General features: G+C 34.9%; 1 protein-coding gene across 6 annotated transcripts in view; it reads right to left on the reverse strand.

The window, feature by feature from the left end:
* LOC120423051 (serine-rich adhesin for platelets) overlaps positions 1 to 18,885 on the reverse strand; it is a 62,609-nt gene extending 43,724 nt beyond the window's left edge. The window contains exons 1-3 of one of the 6 annotated variants that reach the window (XM_052706481.1): positions 18,197 to 18,403; positions 14,296 to 14,528; positions 14,119 to 14,227 (exon numbers count right to left, since the gene is read on the reverse strand). In XM_052706481.1, the coding sequence (XP_052562441.1) occupies positions 14,119 to 14,124 (6 nt within the window). In that variant the 5' untranslated portion in view covers positions 14,125 to 14,227; positions 14,296 to 14,528; positions 18,197 to 18,403. Of the gene's footprint in view, positions 1 to 14,118; positions 14,529 to 18,196; positions 18,404 to 18,662 lie in introns of those variants that run through there. The other 5 variants (XM_052706496.1, XM_052706488.1, XM_052706490.1 and 2 more) reach the window with 5 other exon arrangements.
* Positions 18,886 to 19,130: the final 245 nt, after the last annotated feature.

Raw genomic sequence — 19,130 nt, forward strand, 5'->3', positions numbered from 1 at the left:
AAATACGTAAGGAATGGTTCAGAAACATACTGACCGTGATAGAGAAGTGTTCAAAGTACCTCAAGAAGAACTTTTCATAAAATGTTGACAAGTTTAAAAAGTTAGTTAACTATAGTTAAGAAAATGTTGATGAAAGCCATTATTTTAAACTTCTCTAAGTGTCATGATTTTCTCAATGAACATGATTTTTAATCGGAAAACAGAATACATTTTCGGATTCTTTGGACAATTTTCCACTAGGAGAAGGTTAAAAAAGTTTGTAAATAATAAATAATATGTATTTTTGAAACATAATTTTAAAAAAAATCACCAAATTTATAGGCAATTTCAGTATAACAAATTTCATGTAAAATGTGAAAACTTGTGATTCGTGCTTCGAATTCAGTATAAAATGCAATATAAATCGATAATTTTACAAACAAAACTAGTTTTAACAAATTTCAGGCAAAATTCCGACTTTTTAACAATTTTACCTAAAATTTATATGTATTTTGTTGAAAAAGCTTATAAACTTAGTTAACTTAACATAAACATTGATTTTTTTTCTTACAAACTATATCAGCTACTTTAGTGATGGTACATTTAACGTAAAAATAAAGTTTGAACATCTTAAATATGATTTTAACAAGAAAAACTATGACTATCAAAGTCACCCCGGAATTAAAACTAAGAATTTTTAACGTAACTATTTTTCTAAACACTATTGAAAAAACTGTTTTTCCAAAATTGTGCATGGACTTTGTGTGGCCTACCTCAGTACATGTTTTAAAAATAATAATATTGAGAAAACGCCTAACCTGTTGGAAAATATTCTAAAAACAAATTGAAATCCTATCAAAGTCACCCCGGTTTACGGTACCAGTTATTCGTATTGCGTTCTTTTTCCCTTTTCGAAAATCATACAAAGCATTAAAAATTCTAAACAGTAAGATTTTCATTAAAAATAACAAGAACGCTTCAGCCCACTGTAGGTTATGATATAATTTCTCTGCCACGGCCAGCTAGTCGGAAGCGCAATGCGTGGCTACGCGTGATAACCATCGACGGTGCGGCATCGCCTACTATGGGCACTCCTGGCACTGTCAAGGGGGGCATCCCCAATAGTACAAGTGTACACACACGAGGAAGCTTTCCTTACCACTTAGCGAGCTTTGATTTGAAGCTTGGCCTCTTGACGTTGGAGAAAGTGGTTTTGAAGTGTTTTGCAATCGCAGGTACTCGAATCGCCATAAAATTTCGTGTGCCCCAGCGATAATACTTGGAGCAGGAAGATGTTTCTACGATCGGAGAACCAGTCGGGTTGGTTTCAAGGCTGCGCGCCAATACTGACTGTGGCCGGTTTTGGTCGATGGGAAGCTTAAGTTGAGAGCTGGAGAAGTTAGGTAATATCTTAGTTGGGCATGGATTGGACTTGTATTGATTTGCCCACTCAATTACTTTGATGCTTTTTAGTGTTTTAATGATTTAATTGAAAATCATTGATTGACACTTGGCAGCAAAACCTAATTTATTTTCTCTAAAGTTATTTCAAATTCAGTTGCATGTTTTTATGCAAAACATTTTTTTTTATTGTATAAACAATATGAGTGCCCAAAAATGACTTGACCTGTTGCACAGTTTCAACTACGTCAACTACGCTATTGCTATAAAATCACAGAACAGCATATTTTAAGTATTAATTTTAAATCTGTCAAATCTTTAATAAAATCTGCGAATGAAATCATATCTCATTACTAGGGTTAGTGAATTTTCACGGACAGTGTGAAAATCGTGAAATTTGAAGATTTCCGTGAAATCCCGTGACATTTATCAATTTTCTCAAATGAATTCTTTAAAATAACAACATAATAAATATTGCATTCATAAGAATTTTTAAGTAAATTTCATTAGTTTTCAATTGAAAAGCGTGATATGAATCATTTCAAGAATTATTAGCACAACATACATTAACATGAAATTGATGCAACATTTACGTAGAAGTGAATGCTGTGAATACTTAAATGATGGTAACAAAAATCAGTCAAAGAAAAAAAATATTCTCGGGATTTTTTTTTAATGTTGTCTTTTTCAGTCACCTTTGTAGAACATTTCAGCCGTTTGTCTGAGTCCTGTTTGATTTTCATGATATTTGATTATTTGGGTGGATTTATCTATTTTTTTGTTTTTGATTTTAAATATATTTTTAAAGATTTCGTTACAGATTAAATTATTTTTGTCTATTGATTTTTAATTTAGTTTTTGAAAAGTAACATTAAAAGCTTAAACATATTTTTACTGGGAAGAATATCGCAAAAAAGTTATTTAAATGGTTAGATTTTTTGGTAAATTTGGCTTTGATATGAAATTCAATAAAATGTACAAAGATAAAATAGTAGCAAATAGCTATATTAGTCGTACATTAAAAAAGGAGCTCAATAAATGACAATACGCATGGACTACATTTTGGTGTCAAAATATAAATAGAGCCCATCCATAATCTAAGAGGAATTTTATTTTGAAATAAGTAAAAATTTGTTTTGCGTTAGGTTAAGATTTTTTTAGTTTATTGAAAAATAATATATAATAAAGCATAAAAAGTAGTTTCTTTAAGTTTAGCATAAGATTTGCATAGTTATTTTAATATTTTCCACGTACCTCGAAATTTCCGTAACATTTGGTGATTTTAAATTAAGATACCAGTGAAATTTGAGCGTGAAAAATCACTAAGCCTCCCGAAAGTCTTTTGAAAGTGTTATTGTAACACAGCAAAAAATCCGATAGTAAAATCGCATGCAAAAGCATGCACATCACTTTCGTCAAAATAAACACTTAATATTACACACTGCATGTACATTTTTTTCAAACACAAAAAAAAGTTGTAACCGACGGGATTCAAACCCAGCACCAACTGTGAGGACTGGCGCCTTAGCCCACTCGGCCGTCAGACCGATGATAAGCTGTAAGAATAAACGCATATATAAGCTTGACATTTCGGTCAAGTAGGTTTCCCATACTGATGGGCTACATATTTAAGGGTGTAAAATCACATAAAACTGCATAAATAAAATAATGCAATATTTATTTTACACCCAGGCCTTTTACACGCAGCTGGATTACTACTCATAAAACTCATTTTCCGAACGGTCACGCTTCAATTTGTCAAAGTGGCAGACCTCTCGTCATAATAAAAATCAAACATTGCACAGCATATCAAACTCGCCGACTCGTCTCTAATTGATGAACAAACAGAACTCAGAAATACCTCCATCATTGAATTGGCCATTCAACAATTCCAGGCACTGTGTTGCTGTTTTCCACCACCATCACAAACACCACTCCATACACCATCCACCATCACCAGCATAATTAATTAAATCATCATCAAATTCCTTGGCGCTTTCCCGCATGGCCAACGAATTCCCGCCGGAAGCTCATTCCACGATGTTTTAAATCCCGTTTATATTGGACATAATCTTTGATGTTTGCTGCGCAAATACCCCACCAGAAGCTGATACTTTGTATAGCCCATGAAAGGTCCTTTTTCCTGGTTTGGAAGGATGCTAATTTGGCTGGCTGTACGAAATGGACGATAAAAGTGCTCAGCAAAGTAAAAAAGCAATTACCCGATAAATTTAAAGAGAATCTTTTGCTCGTTTTGCGGGAAGATATTTCTCTGTGGAGAAGAAATTCACGGCAAAGGAGCGATCCCGTGAACGACGGAAGAGGAATTTAATACCAACTCAATCTGTGGCAGACGTTGAAACTTTTGGGTCGACTGGACTGGGTTCCGGGACCGGTCAACTGGTTAATTCAAACTTAATGGAGCGTCAAAGACATAAATATCGATTGCAAGTTGAGACAAATACCATTAGCAGATTTATTAGTTTTGAAATAAAATTCACTTTGGGTAATTCTCTACCAACTCACACGAAATCGGGAAAAGTTGCCCCGACCCCTCTTCGATTTGCGTGAAACTTTGTCCTAAGGGGTAACTTTTGTCCCTGATCACGAATCCGAGGTCCGTTTTTCGATATCTCGTGACGGAGGAGCGGTACGACCCCTTCCATTTTTGAACATGCGAAAAAAGGGGTCGTGCATAAACCACGTGGCCTCATTAGGGGGGGGGAGGGGGTCCGAAATCCAACCGAAAAAAACCATGAAAAGCCATGGGGGGGAGGGGGGGGGGTCGACGGCTGACCACGTGGCCTTTAAAAAAAATCTTTTCTTTAAAAAAAAAACAAAAAATACGCGCTTTGAGTTTACTTATATGCATACATTCTTTGTTACACTTCAAAACCATACAATTATTGTGTTTAGAATTATTACTTATATTTCAATGTCACAATATTTTCCAATTCAATATTTAATTATATATTTCGGCAGATTCATATCAATACTTCGAGCCTGTTATTGAATGAACACTTTAGCAACTACGTATTACAAAAGTTATTATACCCTACAAAATGCGTACCAAAATGCAAACAAAATTTATTTTTTTTTGTTGATGGTATCTTGTAGCTAAAAATGTGCTTGCAAATTTGCATTGAAAGTAGATGTAGTCTTCAATAGTTCTATTTTCGAACAGCTTAAAAAATAAATATTGCTGTCAATTTTATAAGATTTTCGTAACAAGGCAAAAGACTAAATATGTATTATGTAAGTGTCTAAAAATGATTCTCCGCGAAAAAAAAAATATTTTCAAAATCTTAGATCTTAGCTAATTACCGTAGCTGGTCCTATAAGTGATCGAAGAATCTTTATCGAAAGATTTCCTTTTGACACTTAAAACAAACTCAAGATATCTTGTATCTCCTCTCTCATACAATTTTTTTAAGTACAAAGAAACTAAAAACCCCAATTTCAGGATTATCGCGCAAAATTTCAGTTTCACTACCTCACTTGCAAGTGAACCGTCTAATATTAAAAAATAACCAGTAACGAAAAAACGAACGATACATACTTTAAGATTCACCAAATAATTTTGGATATTTTGGTCTGAAAGGTATTCCTTATTTCATAGGTTACACAATTCGGATTGTTATATTACATAACATTTTATAAAATACACGTTTACTATCCATCGGCAAAGTTGTAGGTATTTTTTTTAGTTTTTTTAATGGACCATCTCTTGAGCCAAAAAGAAACATGGGCAAACATTTTAGATTTTTAGAGAAAAAAACGAGCTTCAAGCAAACATTGTTTTTGTTTCTTAATTAATTTAAAGATTAAAAAAATAGAGGCCAATGGTGCCCTTTCCTGAAAATATTAGTTTTTCTTTTGCCGATATCAATTTGTGAAATAAATTTCAATACAATGCCGTTTAAGATCAACATAAATAAAACTCCTAAAAAAAGATGGAACGGTATTTGCAACTCGCTGGTTCTCGGGCATAACTCAACCAACCGGGACATTTTTTTTTGAGTGAATTATAAGGATGTCTAGTTGATCCTTAAACTTAGCAGAACTCGATTTGATCAAATCTGTAATTTATGCGATCAAAAACGTCGTTCCAACTTTTGTTTGCTCTAGTAAAAAATTGCCCGAAAATCTACCCGACAAGCCCGAAAACCTGCGAGTTGAAGTTACCGTTCCAACGTTTTAAGGAGGCTTGGGCATCCGTGTATATTGGACATGCGTTGGGCGTCCCAGTGTTAATAATTTCAAAGATATTGAAAAAATAACGTATATTTAATATTTTTTGTATTTATTTTGAGGTAATACCTCGGCAACCAAAAGTTGGATCAGAAATCTTTAATCGTAGATAATTGCCTACTTAAATAACTGAAAAAAGATGTAAAATAAATTCCAAATTTTAGCTCAATCATTTTTTTTTATTTATCACGACATAGCAAATTCAATTTAAAGTAAGAGTAAGACTTAAACAATTTGGATGTCCATGACTAAAAGAATGATTTTTAGCTCGTTGTCTACAACTTTGCCAAAGACACGAAATCGATTTTTTCGATTATTTTCACATAACTGTACAAACAGCCGAGCAATTCTATTCAAAATTGGTCTTTATTCTTTAATTTTAATTTTTGATTTTTTTAATCCGTCTGAAACTTTTTTGGTGCCCAAGCCATCTTGCAACATTAGTTTGTCTATATAGTTTTCCATACAAATTTGGCAGCATATAAAATTAAAAAAATTGTATCTTTTCAAGAAATTTTCGGTCGATTTGGTGTCTTCGGCAAAGTTGTAGGTATGGATAAGGACTACACTGAAAAAAATGATAAATGGTAATTTATTTTGCTGATTTTTAATTTCACATTTTGTCACCAACACTATTTTTTTTTTAATTTTTTTTTTAAAATTAAAAAAAATTGTATCTTTTCAAGAAATTTTCGGTCGATTTGGTGTCTTCGGCAAAGTTGTAGGTATGGATAAGGACTACACTGAAAAAAATGATAAATGGTAATTTATTTTGCTGATTTTTAATTTCACATTTTGTCACCAACACTATTTTTTTTTTAATTTGCCAACTTTTCAGAAATTTTCGGAACGGGCAAAAATCTTCGTTTGAGTTATGAATTTTTGTATCATTACTGATTTAAAAAAAAATCGAAATATTTACCGCAACTTAATTTCAACTTTATTTTTCGATGTAAAATCGAATTTGCAATCTAAAAGAACCTTAGCGAAATTTTCATAAAGTGCACCGTTTTCAAGTTATAGCTATTTATAGGTAACTTTTAAAAATAGTTGCAGTTATTAATTTAAAAAAATAGTTCCCATGTTTCCCCCTTTTGAAAAAAATATTTTTGAAGTGCTGAGTAAATTCTTTATATTTTGCTTTTTTTGGACTTTGTTGCTGAGATATTGCCATGCAAAGATTAAAAACAGAAAAATGGATGTCTACTAAGTCTCACCCAAACAACCCATAATTTTCCTATGTCGCTATCTCAGCAACTAATGGTGCGATTTTCAATGTTTAAAAATAAAACTTTCGTGAAATTTTCCGATCTTTTCGAAATCAATAATTTCGAAAAAATTAAATTAAGACTATCATTTCAAAAGGTCGTAATATTGAATGTTTGTCCCTGTCTCTGATTCTTGTATGGAGAAAAAATATTACACAGCTCGACTTTTTTTGGACACACTGAATCATTGGAATCAATCATGCTTAATTAAAAAGAAAAGTTGCTTTAGTTTGGATTTTTATGAATGTTTGGAATAAAATAAATATTAACCAGGAACTTTCATAACTAGACATTTTCCTAAAAATAAAATGAAAATATTTTTTTTCTAAAGCAAAACTTTTTACTTTTTTATGTATTAATTTTGATTTTATAAAAATATTTGAAAGCGCATTTTAATTAAATCATGAATGCTGTTTAATAACAAAATAGCTTTAATTCCTAAAGCATATTTATTCTGGACGCAATTAATTGCACTGCAATTCCATAATTTTGAATACATACGATTTACTAAGTTGCTTGTTTTGTTGAGAGTTTTTTTTACTTTCTGTACCATTTCAATAAATTGTTATACTGTTATTATTTACCTTAAACTTTGTGATGTCATACTTTTTTTTACAATTTTAAGTGAAGTTCTGTTTCGTGAAGTTCGTCCCGCCCGTGTGGATCAATCGGACCGCGCACTGGACTCCAATCCAGAGGTCGCCGGTTGGAATCCCGCGGCGGGCGCTCTAAAATTCTTTGTGTAAATATGGGTATTCGGCGCCGTCGCTCCGTGCCATACTTTCATACACTTAGGAGCCCAGGGCGGCGAAGTCCTTGTAGATAAAAAGGAAGACACTAGTGGTTGGTACTAGCAATGGTGGCCGACAGCTATAAAGTCAACTTCGTTTTTCTGTTTTTTTTATATATATATTGTTAAATTGGTTTTAATGGTGTTACAGCACCTACACAAATTAAAATGTTTTCTATTTGATCCAATGTCACCCCCTCTAAAGGGTGAGTTTAAATTAATTTTAAAATGATTGGCATTTATGAACGGTGTGATTATACTAGCCCTATTCTGGGAAAATGTTTTTAAATCATTCAGGAACATTCCCCAATATTATTTATTTCGACATAATTTCAAATGTTTTTGTTGTTTTGAAATAACAACAGTAATTTTTTGACGAAAAGTCACCACCACTGACGGTATATCATTTGTGGATAAACATTTTTGAAATCTATACTTATTTTGTTTTTAAGATTTTTCACCTGGGAAGAAAAAGCCACGTGGCTATATAGGGGGGGGGGGGGTTGGCGTGAAACCACGAAAAACCATGAGGGGGGAGGGGGGGTCAAAAATTCTCCAAAAAAAGACCACGTGGTTTATGCACGACCCCAAAGAGGTGTTTTTCAATAATTTGCAGCCTGAAACGGTGATGAGATAGAAATTTGGTGTCAAAGGGACTTTTATGTAAAATTAGACGCCCGATTTGATAGCGTACTCAAAATTCCGAAAAAACGTATTTTTCATCGAAAAAAACACTAAAAAAGTTTTAAAAATTCTCCCATTTTCCGTTACTCGACTGTAAAAAATTTTGGAACATGTCATTTTATGGGAAATTTAATGTTCTTTTCGAATCTACATTGACCCAGAAGGGTCATTTTTTCATTTAGAACAAAATTTTTCATTTTAAAATTTCGTGTTTTTTCTAACTTTGCAGGGTTATTTTTTAGAGTGTAACAATGTTCTACAAAGTTGTAGAGCAGACAATTACAAAAATTTGATATATAAACATAAGGGGTTTGCTGATAAACATCACGAGTTATCGCGATTTTACGAAAAAAAGTTTTGAAAAAGTTACTTTTTGCGTTTCTCTTTGTTTCGTCGTCCGTGTCTGTCGCGGGTGACCATGAACGGCCATGATCAACGACGACCAACTTTTTCAAAACTTTTTTTCGTAAAATCGCAATAACTCGTGATGTTTATAAGCAAACCCCTTATGTCTTTTTATCAATTTTTTTGTAATTGTCTGCTCTACAATTTTGTAGAACATTGTTACATTCTAAAAACTAACCCTTCAAAGTTAGAAAAAATACGAAATTTTAAAATGAAAAATTTTGTTCTAAATGAAAAAATGACCCTTCTGGGTCAATGTAGATTCGAAAAGTACATTAAATTTCCCATAAAATGACATGTTCCAAAAATTTTTACAGTCGAGTAACGGAAAATGGGAGAATTTTTAAAACTTTTTTAGTGTTTTTTTTGATGAAAAATACGTTTTTTCGGAATTCTGAGTACGCCATCAAATCGGGCGTCTAATTTTACATAAAAGTCCCTTTGACACCAAATTTCTATCTCATCACCGTTTCAGGCTGCAAATTGTTGAAAAACACCTCTTTTTTCGCATGTTCAAAAATGGAAGGGGTCGTACCGCCCCTCCGTCACGAGATATCGAAAAACGGACCTCGGATTCGTGATCAGGGACAAAAGTTACCCCTTAGGACAAAGTTTCACGCAAATCGAAGAGGGGTCGGGGCAACTGCTGTGTGAGTTGGCGATAAATTACCCCTTTTTTTAAAGATAAACTACTTATGTGAAAATTTTTTATTTGAACTCATTAAATAGCCTGATCATATTATTTTGAAATATAGATATTGAATAATTCGCATAATAATCGAAAAAATAAAGACATGAGTAAAGATTAATCAGTCCCGATTAGATTATCCGAATGTGTTGTTCAAAAAAATGGAAAGAAAGTGCGGCAAAGTTAACGGTAACTGAACTCGAATTTGACTTCATGAATAAGAAAACCAAAAATATAAACAATTTTAACTTCAATAAGAATCTCGGATAATTGAACTACGGAGAATCGCAACAATGTTTTTGTGAATTAAATGGAATTCCGTAAACAATTTCATCGATTTTTGACATCTCATTCCAAGATTTGCAGGAGTTATTTCAACATTCCTAACACAACTCATCCTGTGTTTGCAAATATTTAAAATAAAGCTGCAAATTGATTGTCATACTTATTCAGTTTTGTTGAAAAATCTTGGAAAAATCAGTAAAGAACTCTTCGATCACAATTTTCAAGTATACTGAATTTAAACTTTTTGACCACTATCATGATGCCATTATTTAGTTCAAATAATTTTCAAAGAACATCTCAAAGTCTCTGGAGTTAATCTACCATTTAAAAATTCACGACAAAGTTCAACAACCACCGCTTTCAACTTCTACCACAGAAAACTTTTCATCATTCTTGGCACGCAATTGCTCATCGTTTTGAGTTATGGCCAGGCCTGTTTCACTTCCATCAGCAAATCAATTTTCACCACCATCTGTCCCCCGCGGCACCACTCTCAGGAGAGTGTCATCATCAAGTTTGCAAGATAAATCAGCCCAAGCGGCCGGAAAAGTCACACCGACTCATCGCAGGCTCATTTCTAGTCCGACGATGACTTCCTCTCTAGCCAACCCCCACTGTCAATGAACTATTTCCGATTCAAATCCGGGGCCAATCTGAATATTATACAAATGAGATCCTGTCGAGCAAACACGTCGCCACCACCTCAATCGTTCACACAGACTTTGTTGTCGAGCAGCATGGAAAAGTTCCTTCAAGAGTTTGTGAGCTCATTTGCATGCTCGTCATTTTTTCCTCTCTTACAGAGGTAGGACTACGTTTCATCGGCAGCTTTTTGATAAGTGAATCCCGATCCCTATTGAGGCTGGGCCTGGAGAAATTCTCTTTAAAATCGTGACTTTATAATAATAAAATTTGGTTTTGAAACGTTCTTTTGACAAAACAATGTTTTATTTGGTAGGTGTAAGCTGGTTCAAAAATGTTTCAAACATAATTTATAGTTTCATAGTTTAATTCAATCAATGTATCATGTATTTTTTTTATAAATAAATGATCCTTGGGATAAATTTCGTCCCCGGAATTTGCCAACCGAGGAGGCGAAAATTCCTGCCAAACAACGATCAATGTAATATCTCTCCCCAGGGTGGATTTGAGAAGCACGCGAAAGTCTACCTCACCAGAAACCTTGTCCTGGAGTGCTTGCCGGATGAGAGCAAGTGAAGGTTAAGGACGAAGGGAGCTCCGTCGAAGCGTGTGCCTAGCCTGGGGTGGGTATTCTTGTGAGATACCGCAAACGACTTAGTTGTCCCTAACAAGGAGTATCTGTGGGAATTGATAAGTAGCTATCGCACAGCGGGATAGCAGTAATGATGGCACTTTATCGTTTGTACACCTAATTAGAAGTGCCGTTGGAGTGCTGCTGGTTCCATGAAATAAAAGTGACATTCTGTGAACGAGCTCTTCCGGATTTTTATGATGCTTTGAAAGACGACAATGGAGCTTGTAATTGCATAATTTTGGTCATCAATATTAGTTACCAATGAGAAAATTCTCAATCATTTTGTGCATTCCTCACTGAACATTCTGTTCATGGCATGTTTTTTTTAAATATTTAAACTCTTTACGACCAGCAGAACTGGCTGTGTTGCAAGCTCAATACATACGTTGCAAGTGCCTATTTAATTTGCATCGACCAGGCTATATCCCCTAGACAGCCTGTACCCGGGCAGGTGGGAATATCAAAACGGAAGTCATTCCAATAACAAACCCTGTTAAAATATCTAATTTTGTTATCAGAAAAACACGATCATCGATATTGAGAACAAAAAAATAATAACATCCTCAGCACTTGGTCTAAAAATTTTTATGGAACAGATCTTATGAGGGAGTAAGACAATAACAACTCAATGTATGGAATATGTAAAATCAATGCAGTCATAACATAATTTATTATTATAATTTACTGTAGAATTTTACTGTAACTATGGGTAAATTTAGACCAATTTTCCATAACCTGACCTGCCGACAATAACACAACTTGAACTTTTTCAGTTATTTTCACCTGTTCGGGTAATCTTCACGTTTACACCTCAGCCCATGCTCCGATTGAAAAATGCTCAATATTTTCTGGAATATGTTAACATGTTGCCACTTTAGCTACAGCTATGGCTTAAGCCCAATATTCCATACTGCAAATCATATCTTGGGTTAGTTTGCAATAAGTTCTACACCCTTTTTAAAAACAAAGACGTTTTCGATCGGTTTTGATGAAATTTACAAACAATAAATTATAAAAATATTTCAAATTATTTATCTGTACTACTTTCGAATGCATTTAACTTAAAAAGTTATAAAAAAGATTACTGAGAGAAAAATGTAAATAAGTGCTGAAAGCCGTCGTCTTGAATGATCTTTCGACGATTCGAAAATTTCGACGGTTTTGTTCGAACGCGAATCAGTTCAATACGGAGTGTCGGATCGAGGTGCTATTTGTTGCGTTGGGTTCGTATAAGTCCAAGGACATATTTTATGTGGTTTTGGATTATATTATATTTTGAAGAACCATTATATTATATTTTGAAGAACCGTTTTACCCATCGTTGGGCTAGTCAAAAAATTAAAATCTGATAACCATATCTAAAGAAAAAGTAGAGAAAATAATATCAATAGAACATTTAAAGTGATGATATTGGGGACATAATAACTACACTCAAACCCCGATAGTTTGACGCCAACTGTTGTCAAACGAACGGGGTCACTTTTTAGTTTGACGCCCATTTTACACGGAGTTCACACAAACTACCAAACTTTTTTTTTTATAGTGTGCGTGAGCGCCGTGTAAAAAGTCACAGCTCGTCAATTTTTAGTTTGACTTTGACCGACCAAACTACAAGCTAAAAAAGTTTCAAATGAAAAATGGACCAACCACCGGGGGTTGTGTGTATATATAAAAGTGAGAAAAGGACCAACTAATTCAAGGTGGATTGAGTATTTTTTTTATAAAACCACGAGGAAAATCAACTTTATGTATACCAATCCTTACAAAATGCTATACTACCTTGCAGTTCAAACAGTTAAACATTTGTTTCAACATACTGAGTACATAAAACGACATTCAACTTAGTGAAATTCCATCTTCTGTTATTGTCTGTAAACAGCAATCGAAAACAAACCAAAAGCTATGTTTGGTAGAGTGCTTTCGCCGGTACGAGACAAACTGATTAACCGCTTTGGTAAATAAAATATACACGTTTTGGATCCACGACAGTAACTGTTAATAAATTCATCGAATGCGAACAGTTCCGGTTTCCGATCAGTTGAATTGAAACTGAAGATAACAAAAATCATGTCAGGGGACATTTAAAAACCACGTGAACACTTTTGGCGATTGTCTTAATTTTCCAAAAATGTGTTAATGTGGTTTGTGTGTGGTTTTTAAAACATTAAGGGGTTGTTCAATCATAAACATGCTTCAAAAAACTAAAACAAAACCATGTAATTTGACGGTCGCATACAAAATCTGGAAGAAAAGCAAACAACCAACAAAATGATAACTCGGTCAACAGTGAGAGTTGTCTCCCGATGAAGATCCGCAGCTGATCAGTCCGGCCTTTTTCACTTCGCAAAAGTATTACCTCACATATGTGTTGTACCGAGCTGCATTTAGGTCGACGGACCGTGAGTTGGCGTCGAACGTGCCCTCCAGGTGGCACCGTCGATTACGTTATCACCAACACGAACGCAACGTAACGGGCAGAGAGAAAGAGTTGTCTCCACCGAATGACTGTCTGTGTGTTAATCGAAGAAAACTGTCGGCACAAAATACGACACGACACGAACTTCCTGAGGTGGTTGTGGTGGCAAAGTTGGGTTCGTTGGTTGATGACAGAGTCTTTGGGTCGTTGAATTGAGATGTGAAACATGAGACACATACGCACACACTACTCTCGAAGCAATGCCGGAACCAGCACTGATGTCAAGATAAACATTAATACGCCAATGCCATGAGATGACAAAAACTTTGAAAAACTGCATCATTGCAATCGTAAGGCTATTTTTACAGAAAATATAGCTTAATTAGATATTAAAGTTTAAAATTTGAAAATTAAATTGATTTCACTTCGTTTAGAGTGAATGTAACATATTTTTTGATGAAATATTACTGCGATTAATTTTTTTTTATTTTACATTCGCATGGCTTATAAAAAATGTTTTTTTTTTTCAGGTAGAAATTAAATGAAAATTTCACTCAAGAGTTGTTATTTTTGGGTGACCAACTTGTTAAAAAAAGTCATAGCTGATTGCCAATCCGAAATCAATCATAAGCTTTGTACAGCTGTAGGCTCCAAACTTTCCCATTCTTTACTTACCTTCATATTATTTCGTAATTTCCGGGTTCACCGACAGAGGCGGCCTGCTGCTGCTACTTCTGATGTTGATAGGCAGTTTGACGATGACCTATATTTAGAGATTATTTTGCTGAAAGGTAATAATCCAGTTACAGATGGAAGCTTCTTTCCGATTTCTCGTTGGAACAGGGTACAAACAGAATGATTAATCAAACAACGGCACAACTAGCTGTCTCCGATGTCGTCTGTGTTTCAGCAAAAAGTAAAAAAAAACACTTGCAACAAGGACACTTTCACGAATCTTGCTCGGACATGCACTTATCCAATCTTTCGCTTTATTCTTTTTTTCTTCTCGACTCTCGGCAGCACTTTTTCTTCGTTTAAAAAATGATCGAAATTTTACCTCAGTCAGTGCACCAGCACAAGATTAACTGAACGAAAGTAGACAAAAAAGTGGAAAGAGACTAATCGTGAGAAGTTACAGTCACACTTGGACGGCCAAAAAACTAACAACTGTTTCAACACAATGTTCATTCATCACGTGGCACTTGGCGCTCATCTCTTCACACCCGACAGCCAACTTTTGTCTTCCGTATCACGATAAGCCTTTCCAACACTGAACCGAACCGAACCTCATCTTCCGTTACTGAATGTGCAACTTGTCATTTGCAGTTTTTGTAGCTTTCTCTCTTTTGACCCTTTGCAGCACACTTTGGTGGTGTTGGATGGGATTTCTGTGTTATTTTTTTTCAACTCTTGAGCTCAGTTTGTCAATCTGCTTAGACCCCCCTAATGGGTTGTGCAGTTGTGCAGATAAATGGATTATTGTAACGTACAGAATTGTTTAGCCTTATTTTTTGCATTCGAAAAACATATTTTAAAAATTCAACTAAATATAAAAAGGCAATTCAATTCATTATTCAAAATCAGGTCTATGTGCTAAATTAAAGCCCATATGAAAATATCGATTTTGATCTGGGTAGGATTCGAACCAATAGCTTCCGAGAATCGCGAGTTTAGAAATGAAGGGCTTAGAGTTGACACTGAAAAAAAAATTTTCACCGACTTGATATTTCAAGTCGTCTACTTAGTCTTGAAAGGAAAACTGATAGAAATTTTCTCAGCATCTCAAAAATATATTTTCAGGTGAGTGCTTTGCTTCATTAAATATTTTTAAAATAAAGAAGAACTAAAAACTTTTTTAAAAGTTTTAGCCTAAAAGTTCTTTGAACAGCAACAACAATTTGAATTTCTATCCAAAAATATTGTTCTTTTTCAAATATAAAAATTTGCATTATTCTTAATTCAATCACAATAGATACTTTTTAGTCCTCTGAAAAAAAAAGTAAAATCTGAAATAAAACAAAATATTGTTTTGCACTCTATAAAAAAAATGAAAAATTATTGAATTCGATATTTCAAAAGCCAGACCAAAAGTAAATAATTCATCGAACAAGCTGTGGTTACTAAGCTCAAAACACAATTGTTACTGTTTGTCTTGAACAATGTACTTGCATCATAACTTCAATCAATAACGCTTAACATTTTTCGCAAAAATTAAAACAGCCATAATTACACTCCTGGTCAACTCCGGTAATAAATTGCAGTCGGCAATTATCGACTCTCAACAGAGAAAAACCGAAAGCCCCTGACGCAACGCAATCTCTAATCGTCAATTTTTCGGTCCCCCTAAAAGATAATTCATATCACACTTGACTGAACAAACGCACACACATACACAAGAAAGCGATCCGCTCACTCTTCAGCATTATCCAATTCGAAGCACTCTCCAAAGAAAAACAAAACAAGATCCAAACAGCAGCAGCTCATAAAATTACGCAACACTGCTGGCTGGCTGCAATTCAATCAGGCAACGTGTAACCTTTAACGAGCCGGCACACAAACACACACTCACACTCTCACTCGGGCACTGTGACAGCTCACTCTGGAATCTCCCAATCAAAGGAGAAAGAGAAGAAGAGAAAGAGTGGACCCACTTTTTTATTCGGGGGTGCATTTTCTTCCGATCGACCCACAAACTTAGAAAAACCGGTCCATGCGAAATCTCTTTCGAGCCATCATCATCGTCGTTTTTGTGTTTTCTGCTTTATTGTTGGCGTGGTGGTTGTGCTGGCTTAGAGGGTGGTGAAGCCGAAATGTTAAATAATTTGAATTGGGAATTATGGAAAATGAGCACATTTCTCTTTCTGTTGGAGCACAGTAAGAAAATGCATTTTTCAAAAAAGTATACAAATTATTTCATGCACAAATCTCTTTAGAAAAATGACTGGCATTAGAATGTATCCAAACATTAAGCGTCAAATTAAACAGCTTTAATTTTAAAATCCACTGTACTTGATGAATATTTTCCTTCTAATAAATTTAAATTTGTTTCACCTGACTTAAATGAAACATTTTCAAAACTCTAAAGACTCGTTAAACCGGTCCCGTGTGCATGACGATGGTCGCTTTTCAAAAGGTTTATTTATTTATTATTATGAAATCAGGCTTCGTCATGCAAATGCGATATGTCTTGAGAGTCTTCACCCCAAATTTTAGCTCATATGGTTCATCCAATCTCAAGATATCGTGGCACCCTAAAATCAACTCGGTGTTTCAAGAAAATTGCTCAAAAAGTTTGACATTTTGCTTTGCGCAACTTCAAACTTAATTCTTCTATTACTCACTATAATCATGAAACATTCAGGAGTGAATGGAAATCATCTTTTTAGGCCGTTGCAAATATTTTTTTAAGTTTATGTCGCCCCCCCTTCAAATTCGATCTGAATAATCAGGGGGCAAAACAACTTTTTTCGAAAAACTTCAAAATTTTAATGAAAATTAAAGTTGAATCAACTGGAAACCAGTTAAAATGCATTTTCAAAAGGATTTGATGGATTTAATAAATTTCCAGTAACATGAAATTTTGAGATTATTTCTACATATATTATGTAACCCTTTAACCATTAAGAGAAGCCTTTAGGTAATAATGATGAATTTGAAGTTAATAATTTAATTTGCACACAACTGTCTCAAAATAAAAACTCAACTTTTGGCTAATTTTTCACAAAAATTAAAAAAAAGTATTGCATACAATTGAAGCATGAGTATACTACTGCCGAAAAAATTAAAAATAATGATGAATTCAGGTAGTATATCCTTTTCTGATCTGTGGTTCAGAAATTAAAAATCACGAAAATGTTTTAAAATAGCCTAATTGATTGAAAATAACTGCAAAATGTATTTTAAAAAGTTTACAACCAGTCAATTAATCTTATTGAAATGAAAATTTATATTTTTGTTAGCCCCTTCATGTTTTGGAAAAAAACCATTGAAGGTATAGGAGATAAACACTAGATATAATTTATAATGGCCTGAATGAATACCTAATATTCAATTTAACAATTTTAATGAATTTCAACATTTCTGTTAAAGTCACCATAATTCAATAAATAACAGCTTTTGAAAATAATAATTTAATCGTTTTTTAATGTATTTTTTAAACATTACTTCCATATGGTAAAAATATTCCAACTGAATCGAAAATAAAAAGGTCATAATAATTCGACATGTTAATTCAAAAATAATTATTTTGATCTCATAGGTGGTAATTTTTCAATGAAATACTAAAAATCTTCAAGCTTAATAATGAAAAAAGGTTATAAAAACCCCTTATAAAATTGAAATTGGCTGAAATTTTAATTAGCTGATCTTTTTTGGAGTGGATGGATTCTTACCCATATGAGCTGTTATTTTTTCAATCGGATGTATTCCCTTATAACCCAGTTTGATTATCACATGTCCTGTTAGCACATTTTTCACTGTGCCATCCTCCAACGCCGATTATCAACAGTCAGGCATCACAACACACCAATAACAATAATAATCAGCAATGCAGCAGCAGCAGCAACAAGAGAGGGTCTCGATTCGGTTCAGTCCGTTGTTGTTGTTGGAAAGAGAAAGAGGGAAGCACGCGGTTTTGAGTTTTCTTCACTTGGCCACCACTTGAAGCGCGCATATTACGCGAGACCCACCACCGTCACGCGTGACGTGACGTGACGCTGGCCAAGACCCAAACACTACAAAGCACAGCACAAACCCGCAGCACTGTGGCGTGGCACTTCTGTGAGCTCTGCACACACTCCGCACGCGGCAACTGGTCGAACGAAAATGAAAGTGGTCTCTTGAGCTTGGGGGTCTTGTGGCCTGGTCCTACACCACCTTCTCCCACCCTCCGTGCCCGCCGGGTTGCCAGCAGTTGGCCAGGTAATTTGTACACACTGTTTTTGCCGAGCTTCTTCCTCGCAACACGAACTTCCCCTACTCCTTGGAGTACAGTAGAACCTGCTGGTTAGACATTTCTTAAGTTGAGTAAACTTGTAACACTGCAGTTACTATTGTTTAACTTATTTTAGTTAGACAACGGTCGTGAAAACAGTTGACACGTTTTGTGCTAATCCCCGTTGGTTTAATAAAATCAATCTTATATGCGCAAAACTGTAACTTTTAACTGAATCCTCAACATTTAATTAGCAACAGTCATTGTCAATCCATCGAGGTTTTACTGTAGCTGAAGACACTGCAGTTGTTGTTGCTGCTGCACGCGGGTAATTGATGCCCAAGTCTTCGGTCAGGAACTTGGCCCGGACCGGCAACTGACCTGTGGCCACGTGGATGTTACACTGCCGGAATACCTCCTCCTCTTCGAGTTAAAGTTACGCACGACGAACTGTGCGCGCGTGAAGAAGGAATTGATCCGCGTTCCGCGACAAACTGAACACTGAGCGATGGGCCGATGGCAGTACCTAGCTTTATAGACTGTCGCCGACGACGACTTTGGCGGTTGGGGAGTTGTTTAGGACCCCCTCGAAACGAACGCGGGCGCGACCTGGGAGTATTACTAGGCGACGAAATTCGCGATGTCGTTAATGAAATGATCGCGGTGATGATGGCGGTGGCGAAGGCAACGACGACAAGATCGTAGATCGAGGCGTGGAGCGGAAAAGGTAGCAAAATAATACGAGATATCGATC

Source organism: Culex pipiens, chromosome 1 (genome assembly GCF_016801865.2).
Source record: "Culex pipiens pallens isolate TS chromosome 1, TS_CPP_V2, whole genome shotgun sequence".
In the NCBI taxonomy this organism is placed as follows: Eukaryota; Metazoa; Arthropoda; class Insecta; order Diptera; family Culicidae; genus Culex; species Culex pipiens.